The sequence below is a fragment of the Vipera ursinii genome (assembly GCF_947247035.1).
Source record: "Vipera ursinii genome assembly, chromosome: 1".
Taxonomy (NCBI): domain Eukaryota; kingdom Metazoa; phylum Chordata; class Lepidosauria; order Squamata; family Viperidae; genus Vipera; species Vipera ursinii.
In genome coordinates, this window is record NC_139512.1 from 151,025,155 (window position 1) to 151,048,767 (window position 23,613).

The 23,613-nt window shown below is 40.4% G+C and overlaps 1 protein-coding gene and 1 long non-coding RNA gene across 3 annotated transcripts in view; one reads left to right on the top strand and one right to left on the bottom strand.

Annotated features, from left to right (window-relative positions):
- DPP4 (dipeptidyl peptidase 4) overlaps positions 1 to 23,613 on the bottom strand; it is a 91,259-nt gene that overhangs the window by 22,188 nt on the left and 45,458 nt on the right. For both annotated transcript variants that reach the window (XM_083348523.1, XM_083348524.1), the window contains exons 14-22: positions 23,236 to 23,303; positions 20,836 to 20,889; positions 19,456 to 19,577; positions 16,587 to 16,634; positions 15,147 to 15,245; positions 9,725 to 9,794; positions 5,084 to 5,278; positions 4,348 to 4,402; positions 1,677 to 1,776 (exon numbers count right to left, since the gene is read on the bottom strand). In XM_083348523.1, the coding sequence (XP_083204649.1) occupies positions 1,677 to 1,776; positions 4,348 to 4,402; positions 5,084 to 5,278; positions 9,725 to 9,794; positions 15,147 to 15,245; positions 16,587 to 16,634; positions 19,456 to 19,577; positions 20,836 to 20,889; positions 23,236 to 23,303 (811 nt within the window). The remainder of the gene's footprint in view (positions 1 to 1,676; positions 1,777 to 4,347; positions 4,403 to 5,083; positions 5,279 to 9,724; positions 9,795 to 15,146; positions 15,246 to 16,586; positions 16,635 to 19,455; positions 19,578 to 20,835; positions 20,890 to 23,235; positions 23,304 to 23,613) is intronic.
- LOC310631816 overlaps positions 7,511 to 23,613 on the top strand; it is a 263,229-nt gene continuing 247,126 nt past the window's right edge. Inside the window, exon 1 of the long non-coding RNA XR_014490721.1 lies at positions 7,511 to 7,616. This is a non-coding gene — a long non-coding RNA (uncharacterized lncRNA). The remainder of the gene's footprint in view (positions 7,617 to 23,613) is intronic.

Here is a 23,613-nt window from a genome sequence, read left to right on the forward strand (position 1 = left end):
AAGAGAGGTACAACTGACAGTTTGGGAAACCTTGGTTAAGACTTATGTGTGACTAGACCCAGGTTTAAATTTAAATTTAAATAGTACATCAGTAGAGTCTTGACTAGGGACGTGGTGGCTCAGTGGGTTAGGATGCTGAACAGAGTGAGCGCCTGTTACTTGTCCCAGCTTCTGCCAACCTAGCAGTTCGAAAGCACGTAAAAATGCAAGTAGAAAAATAGGGACCACTACGGTGGGAAGGTAACAGCGTTCCGTGCACCTTTGGCGCCTAGTCATGCTGGCCACATGACCATGGAGACGTCCTTGGACAAGCGCTGGCTCTTCTGCTTTGGAACGGAGATGAGCACCGGCCCCTAGAGTCGAAAACGACTAGCACGCATGTGCGGGGGAACCTTTACCTTTTAACTTTTTAGAGTGTCGACTACTCATTGGTGGGATCCAACTTTATGCTTCCATCAGTAGGAGCAAGTCCACCAACTAATAGGAAGGAGGAGATTTTCCTTTCTCCAGAGCAAGAAAATACACAAATGCCCCACAAAAGAGCTGGAGAAAATCCTGGTAAATTAGCAGGAATCTGACAGCATGACGCTATTTCAAATATCTAGCTACTTTTCAGGCTTCTTGAAAAGGAAAAATGGAAGAGGGACCATATTTGCTCCTCTGGGGCTGTTGATGAAAAGAGGGATAGAGATGGCATATAAAAAAACAAAACATCCCAACACTTTGTCTGTCTATATAGGCATATCATATACAGTATTGCCTCTTGATAAACAGATTTCTGTAACATTTCAAAATATAGAACCAAGTTATGATTTGTCTGGAGATACCACTCTCATTTGCAATGAGAGCAATCCGTGAATAATTTTGTTGCATAATTATTTTGCAAAAAACAAACAGTAAAATCTAACCGTTGAAAGCAGGTCAGAGGACGTTAAACAGCAATGATATTCAAAAGAAAAGCATGAAAAGAGGGGCTTAAATGTCATCCTTTCTGACTTCCAGCAAATTTATCCAAATAATGTTTTCTCATAGTCCCAATGAAAAGCAGAAGCTCAGGAAGCCATCACAGGACTTGCTCAATGAACTCATCCTTAGAATTAAATGTGAGGCAGGAATATATAGCTTTCATGTTCAAAATTCCCTTTGGGGACATTTTAGAACATCGAGCAAACTAAGGTTAAGTGTTTGATATCTACTTTAATATATGTTAAGTGGCAATCAGCATTATCGTTTCATTGGTAAATATTCTAATAAATGATTAAAATTATGACCCTTCTTTCCAGAGCTCATTGTAATAAAGGAAGCTGGTAGTGGTGCCAACAAATTCTGTGACATTCAGAAATGATCCCTCCACACTTTGGAACACATGGCACTTTTGAGGAATGCAAATGCAGACATTTGCATTATAGTAAAATTTCAAATATTAAGTAATTTTGTGCCATTTAAAGGTTAAGCAAATTATCTTCTTTTCAAATCCAAGTTTCCAGTAGGGGAAAAAAATATTAATCCAGGGACAATGTGTAATCCGTCACATGAGTTCAGGAAGGCAGACCAAATGGTATTTTCATGTGAGAGAATTACGTACTCAACTATTCATACTTGATACCATTTCCCAGTATGGCTTTTGTATTACTTGACAAAGGATCTTCTTACTTTATTGTGAAATAAACACATACCATAATATTGCCAGCGTGAGACAGGTGCCACAGCTATTCCACACTTGAACACACCACTTCCAGCTCCGAGGACCATGGAAGTTACATAACCTCCATAAGACTGAGAGAAAAGAAATATTATTATTTCAAAGAGACCAAGAGGGATGCAATGTTCTTCTCACAAAGTGTGTGTGTGTTAAAGAATAGCTTTGCTTGGATGTCAGTTTGCTGAGCGATGAGGCAAGGCTTGTTCTGACACCACTTTTTTTGGTAATGAAACCCTTTGTAAAACTTGCATGGTACCTTTGTAAAAAGGGATACAAAGGGAGCCCCATTAGTCTTAGTTTCAAAAAGAGACGTATCTAGGTTGGGTTAGGCAGAATGAGACATAGTCACATGCTCTCCTTCATATTATATAGCTGCCAACTTGACATGCGACTCAGGGCAACATGAATCAGTTGTTCTAATTAACAACTTTAACTAAAAGGCAAATATTTTGTCAGCAACAGTTCACTTCTTCATAACTAAAACTTTGATTGGTAGCTGCCCAGAGTTGGTTATATGAGGAGTGGCTATATAAATGTTTTAACTAACTAACTAACTAACTAACTGATGTAGGAGTTAAGTTGTGATGAGGCTGGGACAGGGGAATTTAGGTTGGTTATTGCAGATACAGGTTACATATGACAGATTATAAGTAATAATTCTATCAATTAACACTTTTAATGTGTTAATAAAAAAACATTGTGTTTGCTGAGATCTTTTGAGATAGCCTGAAAACATCTGATGTATGTGAGTTCAGCAATCTTTCACTTAAGAGTGCTTTTGCTCCAAGATGGCCATTTTAAGGTCTGCAATGTCCTAGCAGGCTGAAGTGCTCTCTATTATTTTGACCTTGTTCTGACTCCTGATGTCAAACTTGTGTCTATGAATATTCTCTGTCTCTCTCTCTCTCTCTCTCTCTCTCTCTCTCTCTCTCTCTCTCTCTCTCTGTGTGTGTGTGTGTGTGTGTGCAAACTTTGTCCTACATAGGTAGAGTTCAAAGGGGCAGATGCTGGTGCATATCACATTAGAGGAAGAGCATAGGAAGGCATCTCTGATTGTGTGCGTGTACTTGTTGGGGCCCACAATGGCGCTGTTGGTATACATGTGGGGATAAGCTAAACATCTGGGCGTGTTGCAATACATGGTTCACATCATTATCCTGTTGTTTTTTTGTTGCTTGTGAGAATCTGCTCCAGGTTAGATGGTTTTTTTGTATGCAAATATGGGCCTGAAAAAAATACAATATTGTCCTGTATGGGCTGCAGCATATTAATAATGCATTTGAGTTGTTTGTGCTCCGAGCTGGAGGCAGCAATGAGTGAAGTTCTGTTGTTCTGTTTTCCGTTCTTGTGGTCTGTTTTTTAAGAGGCCCTCCTTGGAAGCTGATCTGCCTTTATAAATTTGTCTATTAACCTCATTGGATGGGTGGTTGAGTATCATGAATAGCTGGTTTAATTCCAACAGCTGAACATCTCTGCTAAACATAGCTTACAGCATAGCGACTGGCTAATAGAGCTATCATCTAATTGGAAAAGGTGCTTTTAACTCCTTTTTAAGCTGGCCCTAGACTAACATAGCTCTCCCACTGCAAGGATGAACTTGAGTATTTGTGCAAGGAGACATTCCCTTGCACCATAAAATATTCCCTTGATATCACAAAAATATAATGACAATAAGTGGAAAGTTGACCCAATCAATTTGAAATACAGTTAAATGTTGTAATTTCCTGCAACCTTATATAGTTATACAACTTACACTAGAAACACCGAAGAGGGCAGCATGACAGACTAGAGTCATAGATTAGAGCCTTGGTGGAGCAGTGGGCTAATGCCTCCTTAAGTAACACCAGCTGCCTGCAATTAGTGCAGGTTTGCATCCCACCAGGCTCAAGGTTGACTCAGCCTTCCATCCTTCCGAGGTAGGTAAAATGAGGACCCAGATTGTTGAGGGCAATTAAGCTGACTTTGTAATAATGCCGCTTGGGGTGTGTGTGAAAGCCCTAATAAGCAGGCATATACATAGAATGAAGGCTACTGCTAAGCTTGTAAGCCGCCCTGAGTCCTCGGAGAAGGGCGGGATATAAATGGAATTAAAATAAAAAAATAAAAATAAAATAGATAGATTCAGTGTACAAACACAGTGCAGCTTGCTTGATTTTGGCTTTTGTTGTGGGAACAAGCAATTGAAGTTCACACATTATGCTTTATGGCTTAAGGTAGTGTATGAACCTATCCAAGTATGGTTTACTCAATAAACTCTGGATAAGCAACTCATGGCTTAATGCAAAGTATGAACCCAAACACATAGTTATTGTGGCCACTAAAGAATATGTGAATGCAGAAAAAGAGTCTCGCTGGATCAAGGCCATGGTCCAGCTGCTGCTCTAGTTTCTGTGTCTGAGCAGTCCATCAGATGGCATAAAGAAGTGGGGAGAGATAAATGGAAGCAATAATTCAGGGTTTGAATGGAAACATTTCTCTACTTAGAAAGAGGGCCAACTAAAATACAGAGGAGCATCTTGTAAAAAAAATGTCTGCTGTGTCTCCACAAACAGCAATTTCTCACAATGTGTATTCAAGTGAAACACCTTTTCTTAATAGCAGCAGAATATTTAAATCTGAACAAAACAATTAGCTTTAATACTTACCCAGCCCCAAATAGCTATTCTATCCTTATCAACAAAGCTCATTTCAGAAAATAGCCTAAGAAAAGAAAAAAAAAAACAGAAAAATTCACATACTCAGAAAAATGTTATCTTATTCTTCTTTGCAACAACAACCTCCTTCGCCCTGCTCCTTGGAGAATACGTGCATTAAAATGTAATACATAAATATTAATATTCAATACTTATTCCAAACAAGTTTTTTTTCCTGTTCCACTTTTTTTAAATAACTGGCGTACCAATAAAGAACAAAAGGAAGCAGGTAGAAGGCGACTGGGGTTAGAAATAGAAGAGAAATTAGCATATTTGTGTGAATCAAATTTTCATTTTCAAACTGATATATGAATCTTAACTCAACTACCCATCAAAATTAATTTCAGTCCAATGCATCAATCAAAAAAAAAGTAGGGAACATTAAGGAAAGGCCTGCACAAAAATGTTTATATCGTGCAAATACAGTAATTAACTGTGTCATATGTTAACTGTTTGCAAAAACTGTGTATTAGGTTAAAAAAAAGATTTACTGTAAGTTTGGAAACTTTAAAAAAAACAACCAAGCTTTAAATTAGTATAAGGAGGGGGGTGATAAAAGTTAGTGAACAGAAAAATGAGAAATGAAGAAAAACCAAGTCTAAAAAAATTCATCAAGAAGGAGAAACATTGAGAGAAATCCAGTCAAGGTGTTAACCATCCTAACTAAGGCAATAAGGCACAGACATACTTGGCTGCTGAGATCTGATCTTCAACTTCATAGGTTCCCAGTCTTCGGTATATCGCATGCAAAATTTTATCTCCTTGAAAGCCGCTTCCCCTCCCATCGAAGCTAGCCACAATAATCCCTTCGGAGCTTGCCAGATACGTAGACCAGTTGATTCGGAAGGCGGCATCTGCTTTCTGACTACAAGGCCCGGCGTACCTGTGGAAAGAAAGTTGGCTGACTTGAGCCAGGCTGTGCTCTATTTGTTCTGCATTTCCCAAACTCTTATATAAACAGGGACTTTGGCTGGAACAGAAAATGTCCAGCAACCTACTCTTCATCTGAGTTTGCCACAAACACTGTAATAATAAAACTGAGATTCAGGCCCGTCAAATGTATCTTGATGGTATGCTGGATTTTGTATTTTCTTATTATTCGTCTGGCATTAGCTGCACTGGATGCTTATTTCACTGTACACAGATATGGCTGGAAATTCAAAAGCTTCAATATAGAAAGCAATTTAGGTTAAAATTAATACATTCTAATAAGAATGGTATTAACAAAGGCGGCTCTAGATAGAGAAAATTTAACTGAAGCACAAAATGATACGGAATGAGACTGAATCATATGATGTTTTTTCTGGCATAATCAGAACTCTATGGTATCTTAACTTCCGTTTCACACTCTCCATTGAATTATTTCCATCATTGTCTTGTAAAATAAAGAGGGTTTTTTAAAAACTTCCTTCCTTTATGGTTGCTGCGGAACTTTGTTTAACGTAGAGCAGACATGTCAAACACAAGGCCCAGGGGCCAGATCCGGCCCGTGAAGTGGTTTCATGTGGCCCGCGAAGCCATCCTGGAAACAGTGAGGGAACGGCCCCCACTGCCTTGGTCCTGGCCCAGAGACCCTCCTTCTGCCAGAGACCCTCAGATCTGTCCCACTCCTGCCCAGGCCCCCACAGGCACCCTTGATGCGAACGATGTAGAGCTGGCCACGCCCACCCAGTAGGCCATACGCACTCTAGCCATGCCCACCCAGTAGGCCACGCCCACCCTGGCCATACCCACCTGGCCCCTTGTGGGCAACCGCAATGCTGATGCGGCCCTCAATGAAATTGAGTTTGACACCCCTGACGTAGAGCATATCCAACAGGAAATCAGCAACACCACCACCACCTCTCATTAAACACAATGAGTAACTTTGGACCAATCTAATCTAATCTAATCTATTGTAAAGTTGAGGATAAGCATGAAGCTCCTGGAAGAAATCTCAAATAACATTAAATGCTCAGGACTAAGCCCTGTCAATTTAAATGACAGCCCATAGAGATAAGTTTCAATCCATATTTTCTACATTCCAACTCTCATTCCATCACCCTTGGCCTTTGTGCAAATACAGCAACACTGAGTTTAAGCTGCAAGGATTTGTTTTTGCTTCATTGCAGGAATGTCTCAATATCTCACACCTTTTCCCTTTTTTCCATAATGGAAGGCATGGAATGCTCAATTATTCATTTTCCAAATACTGATTGGCATTGTGACATTTGCTAACAGACTCCTGCCTTATCCAGAACATTCAAATGCCAATCAGGTCTTGCCTCAAAGCCCAGCAAACATAATTAATGGCTTCTGAGGTGCTGCTTGAGAGTGCTGCTCTTGCCTATAGCTACTGGGGCTCCTACAGCACTTACAGCCATGGACCACACAGTCGCTTGCTCAGTTCCTCACTGGATACTCTTACTTGACAACACTAACATTGCTGGAATATATGAAGAGCAAACACTCTTAAATCAGCTCCCCAATTATATCTCCCCAAATGGAAGTCCCTAGGTTGATGCCAGACAGAATGTTGATCGGGTACGGCAGCTCTGTGACTCAGATCAGAAAAGCTTGTTCGGAATGAGGAGGCATAGCATCCTTTTCGAAGTATTAAAGCAGCTGTGTCCTGTAGAAGGCTTGTATGGATGCTTCAAAGCCTGTCCTTGGTGGTGCATGTACTCGTGCAACAAAGAATCTGTACCTACATATACAGTTAATGTACAAACGCTAGGGACAGCCTTCAAGGCAGTTGCCCTTCTGAAAGATGCAGCTGCTTTAATGCTTTGAGGATGCCTACTTTACTACTGTTAACAAAAGCCGCAAGCTCCTCTTTCAATGTTTTTTAGTGCTCTACTCTTCAAGAAAGGGACGCGGTGGCTCAGTGGGTTAGGACGCTGACCTTGTCGATCAGAAGGTCGGCAGTTTGGCGGGTCGAATCCCGAGTGCCGCGTAGCAGAGTGAGCGGCTGTTACCCGTCCCAGCTTCTGCCAACCTAGCAGTTCGAAAGCACGTAAAAATGCAAGTAGAAAAATAGGGACCACTACAGTGGGAAGGTAACAGCGTTCCGTGAGCCTTTGGCATCTAGTCATGCCGGCCACATGACCATGGACACGTCCTCGGACAAGCACTGGCTCTTCGGCTTTGAAACGGAGATGAGCACCGGCCCCTAGAGTCGGAAACGACTAGCACGCATGTACGGGGGAACCTTTACCTTTACTCTTTAAGAAAGTGATCAAGTGCAAAAATGAAGAGGTCTGGTTTTTTTCAATAGATCTGAAGGCTAATTATATATCTTCTGAAGAATGTACCTAATTGAAAACAGATAAATCTCTGAACCATGGCCATGTTCCCGTTTCCCCTGAATACTACTCTAAAATCCAAATGCTAATCTTCAAAAAATGTAAACAGCATACCAAGATCCACTTTTGCTGTTCAGAATTTTAATAAGTCTTTGATCATTATGGCTCACTGAAATTTTTAATTAGTGAAACGATTAATAATTCCAATGATAATTATATAACATTATGTTTAAAATATGAATAGGACAAAGAGAAATTAAATGCTTGCAACTACTGTGTGCTACATTCCTTGCACAATCAATTTTCACCAAATAGAGAATATTTGCATTTTATTTACTATAAAAAGCAAATTTCTATAATTTGCAGATTACAGGAAGAGGCTAATTAATGCAAATCCTTTAATATGTGCAGAGGAGTGTGAAGGAGGAATAGCATCAACAACATATGTTCAGGATCCAGGAAATGTGCCTTCTTTGTTATATTTCTTAAATTTTATTTGCAGGGTCAGGCTCAGTAAAGAATGTACATGTATGTGTACAGTAAAACTGGTTTATGTATGGTACAATTGTCTAATCCGCATTTTCCTAATAGTAGCTATCCTTCGGCCATTTTTTTTATTTAACTGCAAACTGTACAGTAGTCCTAACCTGATTTATATACTGATTTATTTAAATAGTTCTCAGCTACGTAAGTCGAGATGTAACAGAAAGATAGATAAGATACGTAACCTTTATCGTTGTTTTTTACTGTAAACACAGTGGCCCGCATTAAAAATGAAATTCTGTTGCCTGCTCTCAAAAGGAAGCATATACTACCCATACACATTCACAACACACACACACACACACACGCACACACACACACACACACACACATGAATGAAGAGGATCTATTGTATAGCATCCCAGACAATCCTGCGGGTCTTGCTCAAGACCGGTTGCAGCATCCTGCTGTCTCACGATTGTGATTTGTGCCTTTTTTTCAAAAATTCCTGGTTTCCAGGGGGAAAAAAAAGCCCATTTGGGGGAATGAATGTATTTAATGACCGCATGATTCACTTAATGATGTTTCACTTTATGACTGTCATAAAAACGGTCATAAAATCAAGTCAGGTCTCACGGTGTTCTGCTTAATGACTGCAACAACTGATGATGGAAATTCTAGTCTCAGTGGTGGTCATTAAGTGAGGACTATCCGTATCTCATTGGTTGGAACAATTTGAAGACAATGAAGGCAAGACTTTTGAGGGATTGTCAAAATATGTGGCATGATGCAATTACTAAAGCTTATGCATTTGTGCCTGATGCATATATGTAACAGTGAGGTTTGCCTTTTGACGTCATTGTGACTTGTTCAGATCAGGGCAGCCTTAATGACCAGTGCAGTTTCTGAACAACCATTAGATGGCACCAGTGAAACACAGAAAACTCTGCTGATCTTTAACAATGGTTTGGCTTTTTATAACCTACATCTGATCATCCTATTTCTGATAACTCTTTTCTATCTCATAAATTAATTGTCATCATGATAATCTGCAGCCAAATCAGACTCTTCTGGTAAAGGCAATGTGTCCTGAAGCACCTTAAAGTCTTAAATGTTTGTCAATGAAATTGCTTAGAAATCTTTTTTGTTGTTATACTGCCAGCTCTTTTTCTTCTAATCTTACTAGTGCAAAGCTGTTGCTTGCATTTATCTGATGACTCCATCACAGCCCTCTGAGAGAATATGCAACCAGATGCCAATAAGTTCCTCCTCTTCCTCAACAGCAATTTATTAGCAACAATGCCTTCTTGGGTGGAAGAAACGGGCCATCAGCCCGCTGAATGATGGCTTGCATCTCCCTGAACTGTCTGCATCCAAGCTGGTTCTCAGGGGGACAATCTGTAGCACTCAGAACCGAGGCCCGAGTAAACCAGTTTGGCTAAACCTGTCTTGCTTTTTAAACCTTTGCACAGCACCCACGGAGCATTAGGCAGGTAATACATAACAATAAACGTCACGGGTAACATGAGCATAAATAAAGGTAAAAAGGTAGTTTGACTTACACATCAATGAGCAAGGGATACCTTTTTGACTCATCGAAATTAGGAGGCAATATCATCTGATACCAGTATGCTGAAAATAAGAAGAAAAATAGGAAAGCAAACAAAAACATGAAATATGCATTAATAGTTATAAAGAACATACACAGTTAGCTTGAGCTAGGAAGGGCAGGGAGAGACAGGAACTGGAAAAGTTCTACAGCAGGGGTGTCGAACTGCTGGCCCGCCGGCCAGTTTCATCATACCGAAGCCACACCCCACCCCATTCCCAGCAATGCAGAGTCGCGATACGTCGCGACATGTCACGTGACGTGGCGAGTTTGACACCCGTGTTCTATAGGATCAAAAGCTTGCACTACAGTGATAGGAAAAAACTTCCACCTGCAAACTTTTGCTAGATAAAATTGATTGCTACGGTGTTAATTACAATAAAAGGAAAGGCCTTATGAAATCTTGAATGTTTGAACATCACTTCAATTAAAAATCCAGGGAAAACGTGACCATTAAAAAAAATCCCCAAAGCACATTTAATAGTCAAATTAACCTCTGATGCAGTCTTATATCAGAACCAGCAACTGTGATTAACTCCAACTCCCCCAGTGAGCACGTCTGGCTAGATCTTCATGGTGCAATAAGGTTGCTAATTCTATAGTAAGCCTTGCATTTGCATCTCAGAACCAGGACCAGCTAGGAAAGAGCTTTTAAGGACTTCATTTTCCAGAGGTTGTTGGAACAAATTTAGAAAGGCTGAACTTAGAAAGTGCTGAGGCTTATAAGAGATCCCAAAACAACAAAAAGCTACATTAGAAATAGGAGGAAGGCCAAAGAGATTGTAGATCTATTGTTATGAAAAAATTTTTTTATTTTATTTATTTTAGTCCCATTTATATCCCGCCCTTCTCCGAAGACTCAGGGCGGCTTACAATTTAAGCACAAACCAATGTGCTTAGCAATAGCCTTCATTCTATGTATATGCCCCCCCCAAGTGGCATTATTACAAAGTCAGCTTAATTGCCCCCAACAGTCTGGGTCCTCATTTTACCTACCTCGGAAGGATGGAAGGCTGAGTCAACCTTGAGCCTGGTGGGATGCGAACCTGCACTAATTGCAGGCAGCTGGTGTTACTTAAGGAGGCATTAGCCCACTGCTCCACCAAGGCTCCATTAGTAATGGATGATGTAGAGAAGGCAGAGCTTTTTTAAGTCCGATGTTGCATTTATCTTTTCTCAGAAAGGAACAGGAACCTTAGCAGGTCATTGTTATACCACTAAGGCAGGGGTCTTCAAACTTGGCCCTTTTATGACTTGTGGACTTCAACTCCCAGAATTCCTCAGCCAGCATGGACCATATAAGCCATGAGTCTTCAAATGTAGCCCTTTTATGACTTGTGGACTTCCAACTCCAAGAATTCCTCAGCCAGCGTGCCTGGCTGAGGAATTCTGGGAGTTGAAGTCCACAAGTCATAAAAGGGCCAAATTTGAAGACCCCTGGCTTAGAGGGAAGTACTGAGTGGAGTGCCACTAGATTCTGTGCTATTCAACACTTTTTATCAATAACTTGGATGAGTGAGTTGAGAAGACACTTAAAGACACTTAAATAATATACAGAGAAGAAGACACTTAAAGACACTTAAATAATATACAGAGGATAAAAAGCTGGGAACAGTAGTTAATACTTTAGGTGGAAAAAAGAGATTCAAAAGGTTCCAGCCACATTTGAGCACCAGGGTGATATGTATGTACTGTATATAACGGAAAAGAAATAAAACGTACAGAAGTGTAAATTTCTGCATTTGTACATTTAAAAAATATAAGCCATAAGTGTAAGATGGGAGCTGGTTTTGTATACTATAAAAGATCTGGGTATCCTTGTTGACCTAAGCTAAAGGTATGATGCAGGTATGAAAAAAGCTCTATTAGGGTGCATTAACAGGAGCATATAAAGCAATTGTTCCAGTCCACTCTGGTTTGGTCAGTATTTATGATAGTGTATCCAATTTAGAGCACCCATTTCTAAAAGGATTGTAACGAATTACAGTAAGAGCTACCAAGTTGGGGAAGGGTCTGGAAACCAAGTTCTATTGGAACAGTGAAAGGATCTGGATATGTTTACAGAAAAGATGAGGATGGAGAAATATAATTGCTATTCAAATATGTGAAGTGGGAATGAACTTATTCTCTTTTGTCCCAGAGGACTGGATCAGAACAAAGGGTTTAAACTACAGAAAACTGAATCAGACTAGACATCAAGAAACCCTTCCTGACAGTAGGAGCTGTCAGACAGTGGAGTGTCACAAGACATGGTTAGTTCTCCTTCACTTGAGGTCTTCTAATGGAATTGTAAGGTCATCTGTTAGAGATGCTGTACTGGATCCTGCACTGTGCAAGGAGGCTTTGTGGTCTTTTGCAGCTCTCAGATTCTATGAAAATACATTAGATAATTAATGGACAATGATTGTGAAGGGTGAAATCTGTACACATTTCCATGCAAGGAAGTGACTTTGATCTCCGTAACTTTCAGCGTTATACTCATTTATCATAGAAATCATCTGAAAGAATTGGCTGCAGGAAAGTACAGTTACTCCATATTAATCAAGGCTCACAAACAGTACAGCTGTTGCGGCAGCTGAATAAGGGGACTAGAATAAAAAATTAGACCAGGTGCTACTCCTTTGCATCGATCAGGCAAATGGAAAACTACCTACAGGTGGTCCTTGACTTATGGCCACAGCTGAGCCCAATATTTCTGTTGCTAAGCAAGCCAGTTGTTAAGTTAGCTTTGTTCCATTTTAAGACCATTCTTACCACGGTTGTTAAGTGAATCAGCACAGTTGTTAAGTTAATAACATGGTTGTTAAATGAATCTGGCTTCCCCAATGTCTTGGCTCGTCCGAAAGTCACAAAACATGACACATGATCCGGGGACGCTACAAACATCATAAATACATGCCAGATGCCAAGTGTCCAAATTTTGATCATATGATTATGGGGATGTTGCAATGGTCGTAAACATGAAAATCAGTCATAAGACACTTTTTTTTCAGTGCTGTTGTAACTTGGTCACTTAACGAATGGTTGATGCTACTTGTATCGCCATTCAAATAAAACATTGCAAAATTAGCCAAAAATAAGTCACCTTTTGAAACAATTTCAAATAGGCTTTCTCCAAATGCCAATTTCTCTTACAACCAGTTTTGTGTTGTGTCATCACCTGGGAGGCATGGTGTAGTAGGAAGGAAGACAGAGAAGCATCTCTTGAGGTCTTCCATTAGTTCGAAGGCAGCCCTGTGCTTTATGCAGCATGAAAAAGGTCAGATACAAACACTGTTTGTTTCATGCTTTGTTCACTGATGAGGTTTTTCTCTTTTTATTTTCTGTTTTGAACGATTACTAAATTGTATTTTATTTTGTGTTTGTGTTTCTGTTTTTTAAATATCAATAGAGGGTGCTATGACACTATTGTTTTGGTTCACAGCCTCTCCTGCTGGGGGGAAAAAAGGACGCCTCTTTTTTTTTTGAACAAAGGAAAGGAAGGAAGTTGCTTTTTCCTCATTATTCCAAAGTGAATGGTGGGGGAGAAAGGTACAATCTTTTTTCTCATTAGTAGCAGAAGCTATTAATTAAGAACAGAATTCTCTTTACTAAAGAAAACAACAACAACAACAACACTGCAAAGAAGTTGCACCCTTCCATTAGATGGGGTGGCTGGCTGGGCTGGCAAGATGCTAGGGTTGAAGGCATGGATACTTGAAGAGAGTGAATAGGCTGGGAGGAATCGGGAGGGACTGGGGAAAGATGGCGTTTGAGGTCACAAGGACAAATTCCAGTAGAAAAAAGAAGAAGCCAAGCTCCACACAAAGGGAGCGGATAAGAGACAAAAAGGAGGGAATAGCAATATTTTGGAATGGGAAGGAAGGAAGGAAGGGAGGATTAAATTTTGTTTGCATGGCCTCTTGATAATAAGCTGCATAGGAAGGGAAGGGAAGGGAAGGGATGGGAAAGGAAAAGGAAAAGGAAGGGAAAAGAAAAGAAAGGAAGGGAAGGGACGGTACAGGAAAGAAAAAGAAAGGAAAGGAAAGGAAAAAAGGAAGGGAAAGGAAAGGAAAGGAAAGGAAAGGAAAGGAAAGGAAAGGGAAGGGAAGGGAAGGGAAAAGGAAAAGAAAGGAAAGGAAGGGAAGGGACGGGACAGGAAAGGAAAGGAAAGGAAAGGAAAGTGAAGGGAAAGGAAAAGGAAAAGAAGGGAAGGGAAGGGACAGGAAATGAAAGGAAAGTGAAGGGAAAGGAAAGGGAAGGGAAGAAAAGGAAAGGAAGGGAAGGGAAAAGGAAAGGAAAAGGAAAGGAAAGGAAGGGAAGGGAAAAGGAAAGGAAAAGAAAGGAAAGGAAAGGAAGGGAAGGGAAGGGAAAAGGAAAAGAAAGGAAAGGAAGGGACGGGACAGGAAAGGAAAGGAAAGTGAAGGGAAAGGAAAAGGAAAAGGAAAAGGAAAAGGAAAAGAAAGGAAGGGAAGGGACAGGAAAGGAAAGGAAAGTGAAGGGAAAGGAAAAGGAAAAGGAAAAGAAAGGAAAGGAAGGGAAGGGAAGGGAAAAGGAAAAGGAAGGGATGGGACGGGACGGGATGGGACAGGACAGGACAGGACAGGATTGGTTTAGTGGTTAAGGCACCAGGCTAGAAAGTCCCACCTTAGCCATGAAAACCAGCTGGGTGACTCTGGGCCAGTCACACTCTCTCAGCCGTACTCACCTCACAAGGTTCTTGTTATTGTGGGAAAAGAGGAACAGGAAGGTATGTTGGATATGTTCACCATCTTGAGTTATTTGTAAAAAAAAAATAAAACGAAGGAAGGAAGGAAGGTTTTGTGATGGGTGAATGAGACAACTTTCTAAGCACAACGTTCAACTGCACTGCCAGGCAGGTCCAGAGCCTCACTTTCTGCCCTTCTGAATTAAGGCAAATGTTTCAGAGCATTACTCTTGTCTGTTGCTGACTGTACTGACCTTCCCAGTCCAAAGTGCAAGCTGAAACTGATAGGTATCAGCATGACAATAATCAGAATTGCACTCGGGCTGCAGATGTCACATATCCTGAATCGGCACACCTGAAATGGTTTACAGGCTCTAAAGCAGGAATTCATGGAGATAGCAAGAAAAAGATAATCCTGGTTTCAGCAATGCTGGCTGAGCAAGCTGCTGGGTCTTTATCTACAAACTCTCATAGTTCAAATTCTTAAGCCTAATAATGGCTCCTTTCCTGTTATGAATCGCAGGAAAAAAAATTTCTGAGGCACTGTTGGTAATCACTAAGAGCTGCAAACCTTCATTTCATTCAAAATTATGGTTTCAAAAAGCTATGTAAACATACTGTTTTATTCAACTTTTAAAAATGATTTGCTTCATTTTGTTTCAAAACTACATTTTGTTTGCAAACTTACTTTGTCCATGCAGAGTAATATTTCTCAGTCTTTTGCAGGGCATCTGAATATCTTTCAATACATTTTTCAAGTTATCATTATCTTCTAGGGTCTTAATAGCTAAGATTAAAACAGATATATTTGATAAGTTATAATCAAAGAATTAAGGAGAGCTGGTTTTAAAAAAATCAATTACTTAGAGGGCGATGCTCATCTCTGTTTCTTAGTTGAGGGAGCCAGTGTTGTCCGAAGACATTTCCATGGTGATGTGGCCAACGTGACCATACACCAAGATGCACGCAACACTATTGCCTGCCCACTGAAGTGGTACCTATTTATCTACTTGCATTTGCATGCTTTCAAGTTGTTAGATGGTCAGGAACTGGGGCAAATAACGGGAGCTTATCCCATTTTGCGGCACTTGGATCTTGAACCCGGGCTCTCAACTTTCCAGCTGACAAGCTCAGCATCTTTAATTGCTACGCCATTGTGCCTCCTATCTAGGACCTACTTCCTAGTAAGGATGCGTAAGAGATGACTGATGAAAAAATGCCTCTGATTTCAAGCATTAATTACAAGCAAGGAAGGAAAAAGAAGAGCAAAAGACACACACTTAAATCAACAGAAAGAACAATCCGAATTCATTTCCACAAATATATTTCTTTTCATACCAACTGGAGTGTTTCTCAACAATGCTGTAACATTCAAGAACTAAGTAGCACCAGCTCAAAAAATATGAGCTCAGCTGGCAATAATCTCAGCTTGTCAGAATTGCTGCACAAAGAAGGTTTTTTTTTAAAAAAAATCACAGTCTCTTGTCCCAGATCCGTACCCTTTTGTCAGCTACTATTGGAAATTTGATCTCCTTGCAATATGTATGCACAGACACAAGACACACATGTATCATGGGGAAAAAAATCAAACTCTGTACCTCCCTGTATGATGGGAAAAATGAACTGTACATTTTCTTCCTGTTTTACACACATACATACAAACTCATTTTTTCCTCATCAAGTTATATAAATTATAGTGACATATTAGATTGATGCCTTTAACACAACGGTTACAGCTTCTTAGTAATGAATCTCATTCTACCCCATGGATCTACTTCTAACTAATGTGCGTTAGAAAAAAAAAAACAAGGTTTCTTAAATTGGTGCCCTGCAGACATGCTAGGCTAGAAGTCCCATTGTTTACAGCCAAACAGCAATTTGAATTGCTTTCAGGTGTGATGGGAACTGAAGTCCAACACCTGTACGGCACCCAACTGGGAGTGATCACTGAATTATATCACCAAAGTGTAATCTCATGCATTCATATCAGAAATAAAGCTAAGTATGTATAATTGATCTTATTGCAAGGTATGTATGGATAAAATATTACAAATGCTAAATCACAAATATCCCAGAATAGACATGCATTCCCACTCTTCTAGAAGAGGAAAAATTTAAAATAAAATACCTTTGTCTGTAATGCTGTTTTGCAAGGTGAAGTAGGGCACGCCAGGACCTGTTATTCACAGTGTTAAAAAATCCAATTAATTAAGTTAACTTCTCACTGAAGTTAATCTTTTTCCAGTTATTGCTATTTCTTTGTTCCTTTGTCAATGTGTTTTGATTGAGATGTTCTTATGTTTTGCATTTTATTCTGCATTTTCTTCCTTTGCAGCTTTTCTCAATGATTTAGCGGACAGATTATTTAAAGGGGTACAACATGTAATCCATAAATATATTTAAAATAAATGTATAAAAAGTGCATTTGATTGAACCCACTAATACCAATTGTCATACTAATTTTATGATTTTGGAATAAGCTGGACACTAGTGTATCTTCTTTTTTCTGCTCTACAGCACATGCCCCTGTACACAAAAATGCTTTCTCTTCAACAAATTAATACTAATTGTAATATCAGCTAATAAGCTGGAAACTGGAGGGTGGGGGGTTATCTTTCTGTTTTAACCAACCAAAAATCAGTTTTGTTCTTCACATCTGTTGTATGGATGTCCAAAGCACAGTGTAGTTGTTAGAACAAGGACCTCAAAATCCTGACCCAATGGCAACATATGGCCCATATTTTCTATCTCCTCTATCTTACTATTGCAAACAGAGTAACAGAGATGGAAGGGACCTTGGAGGTCTGCTAGGCCCAAGTCCCTGCTTAAGCCGGAGACCCTATACCAGTGATGGCGAACCTTTTAGAGACCTACTGCCCTAACTGCAACCCAAACCCCACTTAGGTATCATCGGGTACCGGGTGGGCTTGGCCCATTGTATGGGCGTGGCTGCGGTGGTAATGGCAGACTGGGTGGGACTAAAAAATTCAGTCAATCAATTCCAACTTTGTGGGATCATTTTTTCCCTGAGAAGTTGAAACTGATTGATTGATTGAACCTTTTTTTTTTTTGCACACGGCGGTGGAGGCCTAAAGCGAAAAGGTTTTATAAAACCCAGCTGAAGGCCTAGGACTGGGGCAATGGTGCAGGTGCCCACAGAGAGGGCTCTGCATGCCACCTATGGCACGCATGCCATAAGGTTCGCCACTATGGCCCTATACCATTTCTGACAAATGGTGTATCTGTTCTTAAAAATATCCAGTGATGGAGCAACTTGCCAATCTTGACTGGCTGCTTATGGATCCTCCCTGTTAAGAAGAAAGTGTGGCTGAGCTCATAGCCCTACACTGTGGTGCCATCACATCAGGAAGAAGGCGGTGGGGGTGGGGGGGTGGGAAATCCCTGCTGCCTTTAAATTTCCTCCGAGCACCAAGAGGAGAAAGAAGGACAGGCTAGCTAGCAGTTATCAGGGCCTCTTTGCAATCTGCATCTGTTCAGGTAGAAGAGAATGGCTGCTTTGGGAAATGTGCGAAGCAACAATAGTAGCATGGGCAGCAAATTCCAACAAATGTGGGTAGGAGAGGAACATGTCTCCCAATACAAGGGTGGGTGGGTGGAAAGTCATCTCCACCTATGTGTCAGGAACAAGAGTGCTCTCCTAAGGCAACTTCTGCAGCCGCCCTCTGCTGCTTGTGACTGAGGTAAAGAAGCTACCATATAGTTCTCCCTCCAGATCTCTCTCTCTCTCCCTCTCTCTCTCTCTCTCTCTCTCTCTCTCTCTCTCTCTCTCTCTCTCTGTGTGTGTGTGTGTGTGTGTGTGTGTGTGTGCTAGAACAGCACTGGCCTATCACATTCTGGTATTACTCCCCCCCCCAGACATCTCAAAGAGTTTGTCCCTGCTTGCCTCTCTTCCATAAACAATATTCCTGCAAAGTATATGGGGATAGTCAATATCATTTTACTTCTTAATAGTAAATATTTAGGCATACTGGACTCTTTTAAGGGCATAAGGTAAAGGTAAAGGTTCCCCCGCACATGCGTGCTAGTTGTTTCCGACTCTAGGGGCCGGTGATCATCTCCGTTTCAAAACCGAAGAGCCAGCGCTTGTCCGAGGACGTCTCCGTGGTCATGTGGCCGGCATGACTAGATGCCAAAGGCGCACGGAACGCTGTTACCTTCCCACCATAGTGGTCCCTATTTTTCTACTTGCATTTTTACGTGCTTTCGAACTGCTAGGTTGGCAGAAGCTGGGACGAGTAACAGGCACTCACTCTGTTACGTGGCACTCGGGATTCGACCCGCCAAACTGCCGACCTTCTGATCGACAAGCTCAGCGTCCTAACCCACTGAGCCACCGCGTCCCTTTTAAGGGCATAAATTCTACCAAATCGCAAATGATTAGATTCAAGAGTTTTATGTCATCATTCAACAGCAGCCAAACCAACTGCTTCTGTTCTGCTTAATGCTACCAAATAAGCAACCCAAGTGGAACGGAAGAAAAGCAGCTTTGTTTTCTAGTAGGTCTTTCATGATACTCTTCATTTTTAAACCGGTGGGGACTTTTTCATCAATATACAAGAAGAGCATAATTGTGGCCCTTCCTCTAGTTCTCATGATGATTCCAGTGGTAACCGGAAGTAGGGAGACCTAGCTTCAAACCTTCCCTTGGTCTTGAAGCTCACTGGGTGACTTTGGATCAATCCCTTTCTCTCAGCCCAATTTATATCACAAAGTTGTTCCTCTGCGGCTAGTGCGTTTTTTTTAACAGCTTCAGATGCCTTGACTTCTCAGAGGAAAAGCAAGAATAAAAAAGCAATTTAAAAAAAAACAGCAAATGGTGATGGCAACGACCCAGGTATCCCCTGAAAAGGTTTGTGCTTGTGGCCACCCAAACAACTATAGTTCTTTGAATCGTGGATTGGAGAAGCATCATGAAAATATTAGGATCTTAAAGATCAAGTTGCATTTCTGTACGGATGGGAGTCTGCAGTACTTACCGTAACAATTCAATTTATAGTATCTTGAATCTGTGCTGAAGGATACAGAGAAATACTGACATGCTTCCTCCTTTGAATTACAAGTGATACATATTTTCTTCAGGTCATTTTTTAAGTCCACTCTGCAAAAATGTGGGAAAGAGAAAGGCAGAAGAAATCAGCACTCTACTGCACATCATGAGGGCACACTACTACAAATACTTTTCATTTCAACAGGAGAATTTATCATTTTTCTTTTTCTTTTTCTTTTTGCATCCCTATGATGGCCAAGATAATTTTTACTTGTGTGTGTGCCAATGCTTCATGTCTGGTTTTGGTTTTTGTGCCAGCAATGCCATGGTTTACATCTTCAATTTTCTAAACAGTTTTCCAAAAATTCAACTTTATACCCAATTTTTGCCTTTGCTACTCTGGGGGTGGGTTTTGTTTTTGTTTTGCAAATTACAATGGACATTTTCTCTTCATATTTAATTCAGATTTGTCTTCTTTTTTCCTTCGATTGCCTACTTTACCTGCAGTAAACCAAGTGTTTTAGTACTAAATATTGTCAATCAACATTATTCCATGGATCCATTATTTCATAGTTTTTCTTATCTAAATAGTTCAATTCAAGCTGTGTCCAATTTACTCTACCATCAACATATTTGATTATTTGTATCACTCATCATTTATAACTTGTATTTCCACAATTTAATTTTGAATTTAGAATTTTTATCATTATCATCACCCTTGTATTAGGGTATTATTTGATTTTTATCCCACAATGATTATTGTTTATGCTAACTCAAGGTGGCAAACAAACCTAATATTCTTTCTTCTTCCTATTTTCCCCACAACAATAACCATGAAAGAGACTATCCCAAAATCAGCTAACCAGCTTTCATGCATAAGGTAAAGGTAAAGGTTCCCCTGCACATGCGTGCTAGTCGTTTCCAACACTAGGGGCTGGTGCTCATCTCCGTTTCAAAGCCGAAGAGCCAGCACTTGTGGCCGGCATGACTAGACGCCAAAGGCGCACGGAACACTGTTACCTTCCCACCGTAGTGGTCCCTATTTTTCTACTTGCATTTTTACGTGCTTTCAAACTGCTAGGTTGGCAGAAGCTGGGACAAGTAACAGGCGCTCACTCTGTTACGCGGCACTCGGGATTTGACCCGCGAAACTGCCGACCTTCTGATCGACAAGCTCAGCGTCCTAACCCACTGAGCCACCGCGTCCCTTTCATGCGTAAGGTGGGACTAAAACTCATAGTCTCTTGGTTCCTAAGCTAATATTTAAACACTAGAGCAAAGTGAAGGTAGGCAATTCAAAAATGTGAAAAATAAAGATATATACTATGTATGCTCTGTATAGCAGAACCATAATAAAAAAGCATCTTACTTATAAAGATGTCTTCCTCCTGGTCTACCATCGAATTCATTACTAATAAAGTATCTATGAAATAAGCAAATGGGTTATTTATGGATTAATACGTACATCATCTCGATAATCATTTAGTTTATTGTAATAAAAATGGCCTAGGACAACAATACAGAAGTAGCTATAAAAGATTAAATGGTTAAGTAATAAAGTGCTATTCTACATGAAAATTGGAAAAGACGTTATGTTGCAACGAAACTGGAAAAGCCATTATGCTACCACAAAAAAACGGAAAGCATCTCATTAAGCAGAAAGTAGTAGGCAAAGGAGAAAGTTTATTGTGAATTTTTAATTTTGTAAGCCACTCCAAGTCATTGTGTATCAGTTGGGCAGTGATATAAATGTGTTATATAAAGGAGAAACAAGTGCACCAATTATTTAGCAATTTTCAGCACAGATCTCTAATTCTGAATATCAATTTTTTTCCATTGAACCTATAGAGTATCTATAGAGAATATATGAGGTATTTAGCAGTTATAATGAACAAATATTAAATCAGAGGAAGGAGTTGGGTTTTATTAATCTGTTTTAATCTATTTTAATGTGTGTTAACTTATTCATGGGCATTTGTTTAATCGTTTTTAATTTTTGTATCTTGTTTTTTAATACCCCCCGTTGATAGGGCTCGCAACTTGGGCGTCCTCCTGGATTCACGACTCAATTTTGAAGACCATATAGGAGCCGTGACCAGGGCGGCTTTTGCCCAGGTTCGCCTGGTGTGCCAGTTGCGGCCCTACCTGGACCGAGATGCCCTACGCACAGTCACTCATGCTCTCGTGACCTCCCGTTTAGACTACTGCAACGCTCTCTACATGGGGCTGCCCTTGAGGACCACTCGGAGGCTTCAGCTGGTGCAGAATGCAGCCGCGCGAGTTGTGATGGGGGTTTCCCGATACTCCCATGTAACACCTCTACTCCGCGAGCTGCATTGGCTCCCGGTTGCCCTCCGGGTGAGATTCAAGGTGCTGGTGATGACCTATAAAGCCCTAAATGGCTTGGGTCCGGGATATCTGAGGGAACACCTGCTGCCGGCATCAAGTTCCCTTCGTCCAGTGTGCTCCCACAGGGAGGGTCTTCTCAGGGTGCCACCGGTAAGAGATTGCCGGCGGGTAACACCCAGGGATAGGGCCTTCTCAGTGGGGGCGCCTGCCCTTTGGAACCAGCTGCCAGTGGAGCTGAGGACTGCCCCCGACCTCCGTTCATTCCGCCGGGGCCTGAAGACCTGGCTCTTCGAGCTCTCTGGCCCAGCCTGAGGATTAATCTTATTTTAACTGGGGTTTTATTTAGGCAGGGACACATATATTTTTTTAAAATTTGTTTTTAACTTTTGTATTTTGGTTTTTTAATCACCCTGTAAACCGCCCTGAGTCCTTCGGGAAAGGGCGGTATATAAATGTAATAAAATAAAATAAAATAAATAAATAAATAAATAAATAAATAAATATGTATTGCCCTGTTCACTGCCCTGAGTCCTTCGGGAGAAGGGCGGTATACAAATAAAATTAATAAATAAATAAATAATAAATATTCAACAATTTTAATCTGCTTTCCATGGAATATCCCATCAAGTGAAAATATAATAGGTGACTAACTTGTAGGAAACAAACTGGTGAAATGTTCCAGGATTTATTTCTTAAATAGCTACAATCTATTGTTGACTTTGTTTAGATTTGTATGCAATTGGGGGTGGGGTGGGGTGTTAGCATGTTTATGTTACATTATTGCATTTTATGCTTGCTTTGTATTACATCTATAGATTGTATATTTATTATACATATTTGATGATGCAGTGTTGCATTTTCTGATTGCATTGTAATAAAGAGAAAATATTAGCAGTGGGTCCTATGTAAGGAAAACAGACAATGGGGGAAAGAGAACGGTATTTCCATAATCACGGATAAAAGACAATGTGCCTCATTGCCATTCTATTGTAGAATATTACTCACTGAGCGTGGATTATTTTGACAGATAGGCTTCCAGTTCAACTAAAATTAGTGGCATTTGGGTCTTACTGAAATCTTAAAGCTTAAATTAATAATGACTAACTTGTCACACGGAATTCAGTGGGATGTAAAACAACTTGCCTTAACGAGACTGAGAAAGAAGATTTATATCTCAAGAGTCACCGAGATTTTGGTTTATCAGGAAGACATAAATCAAAGGAAAGGAAGGTCAGCACAATCTGCATAACAGGCAAGGGAGCATAACATTGCCATGCAAAATTTCTTATGCTTCTCATCCAGTATCAACTTTAATACAACAGACAAAAGCAGAACAAACAGGAAAGGCTATCTCTAGAAAGAGATGATTTATGCATTTGTCACACAGGCACATATTCAAAAGTTAACAATAGATACTCACAGGCTGTTATTTGTTACAGCAGCTATACTGATTACTTCCCATTTTCCACTTGTAATAGGTTTAACTTTCTAAGTATAAAGAGTAGATAAAACATGAATCTACGACAATCTCCAATAACTCCAAAATGGTAATATGTATGTAATGACATTATCATAAAAAATGCTGCCATTATGTCTTATGCAAGTACATAAGCCAGGGGTATCAAACTGCCAGCCCGTGGGCCAGATGCATCATAGCGAAACCGTGCCCACCCCGTTGCCGGCAAGGGCAAAAAAGTCACGATACGTCGCGACACGTCATGTGACATTGCGAGTTTGACACCCCTGACATTGAGTGATGACATCACACAGGTGTCATCATTTGCCTCTCTTTGCCCTT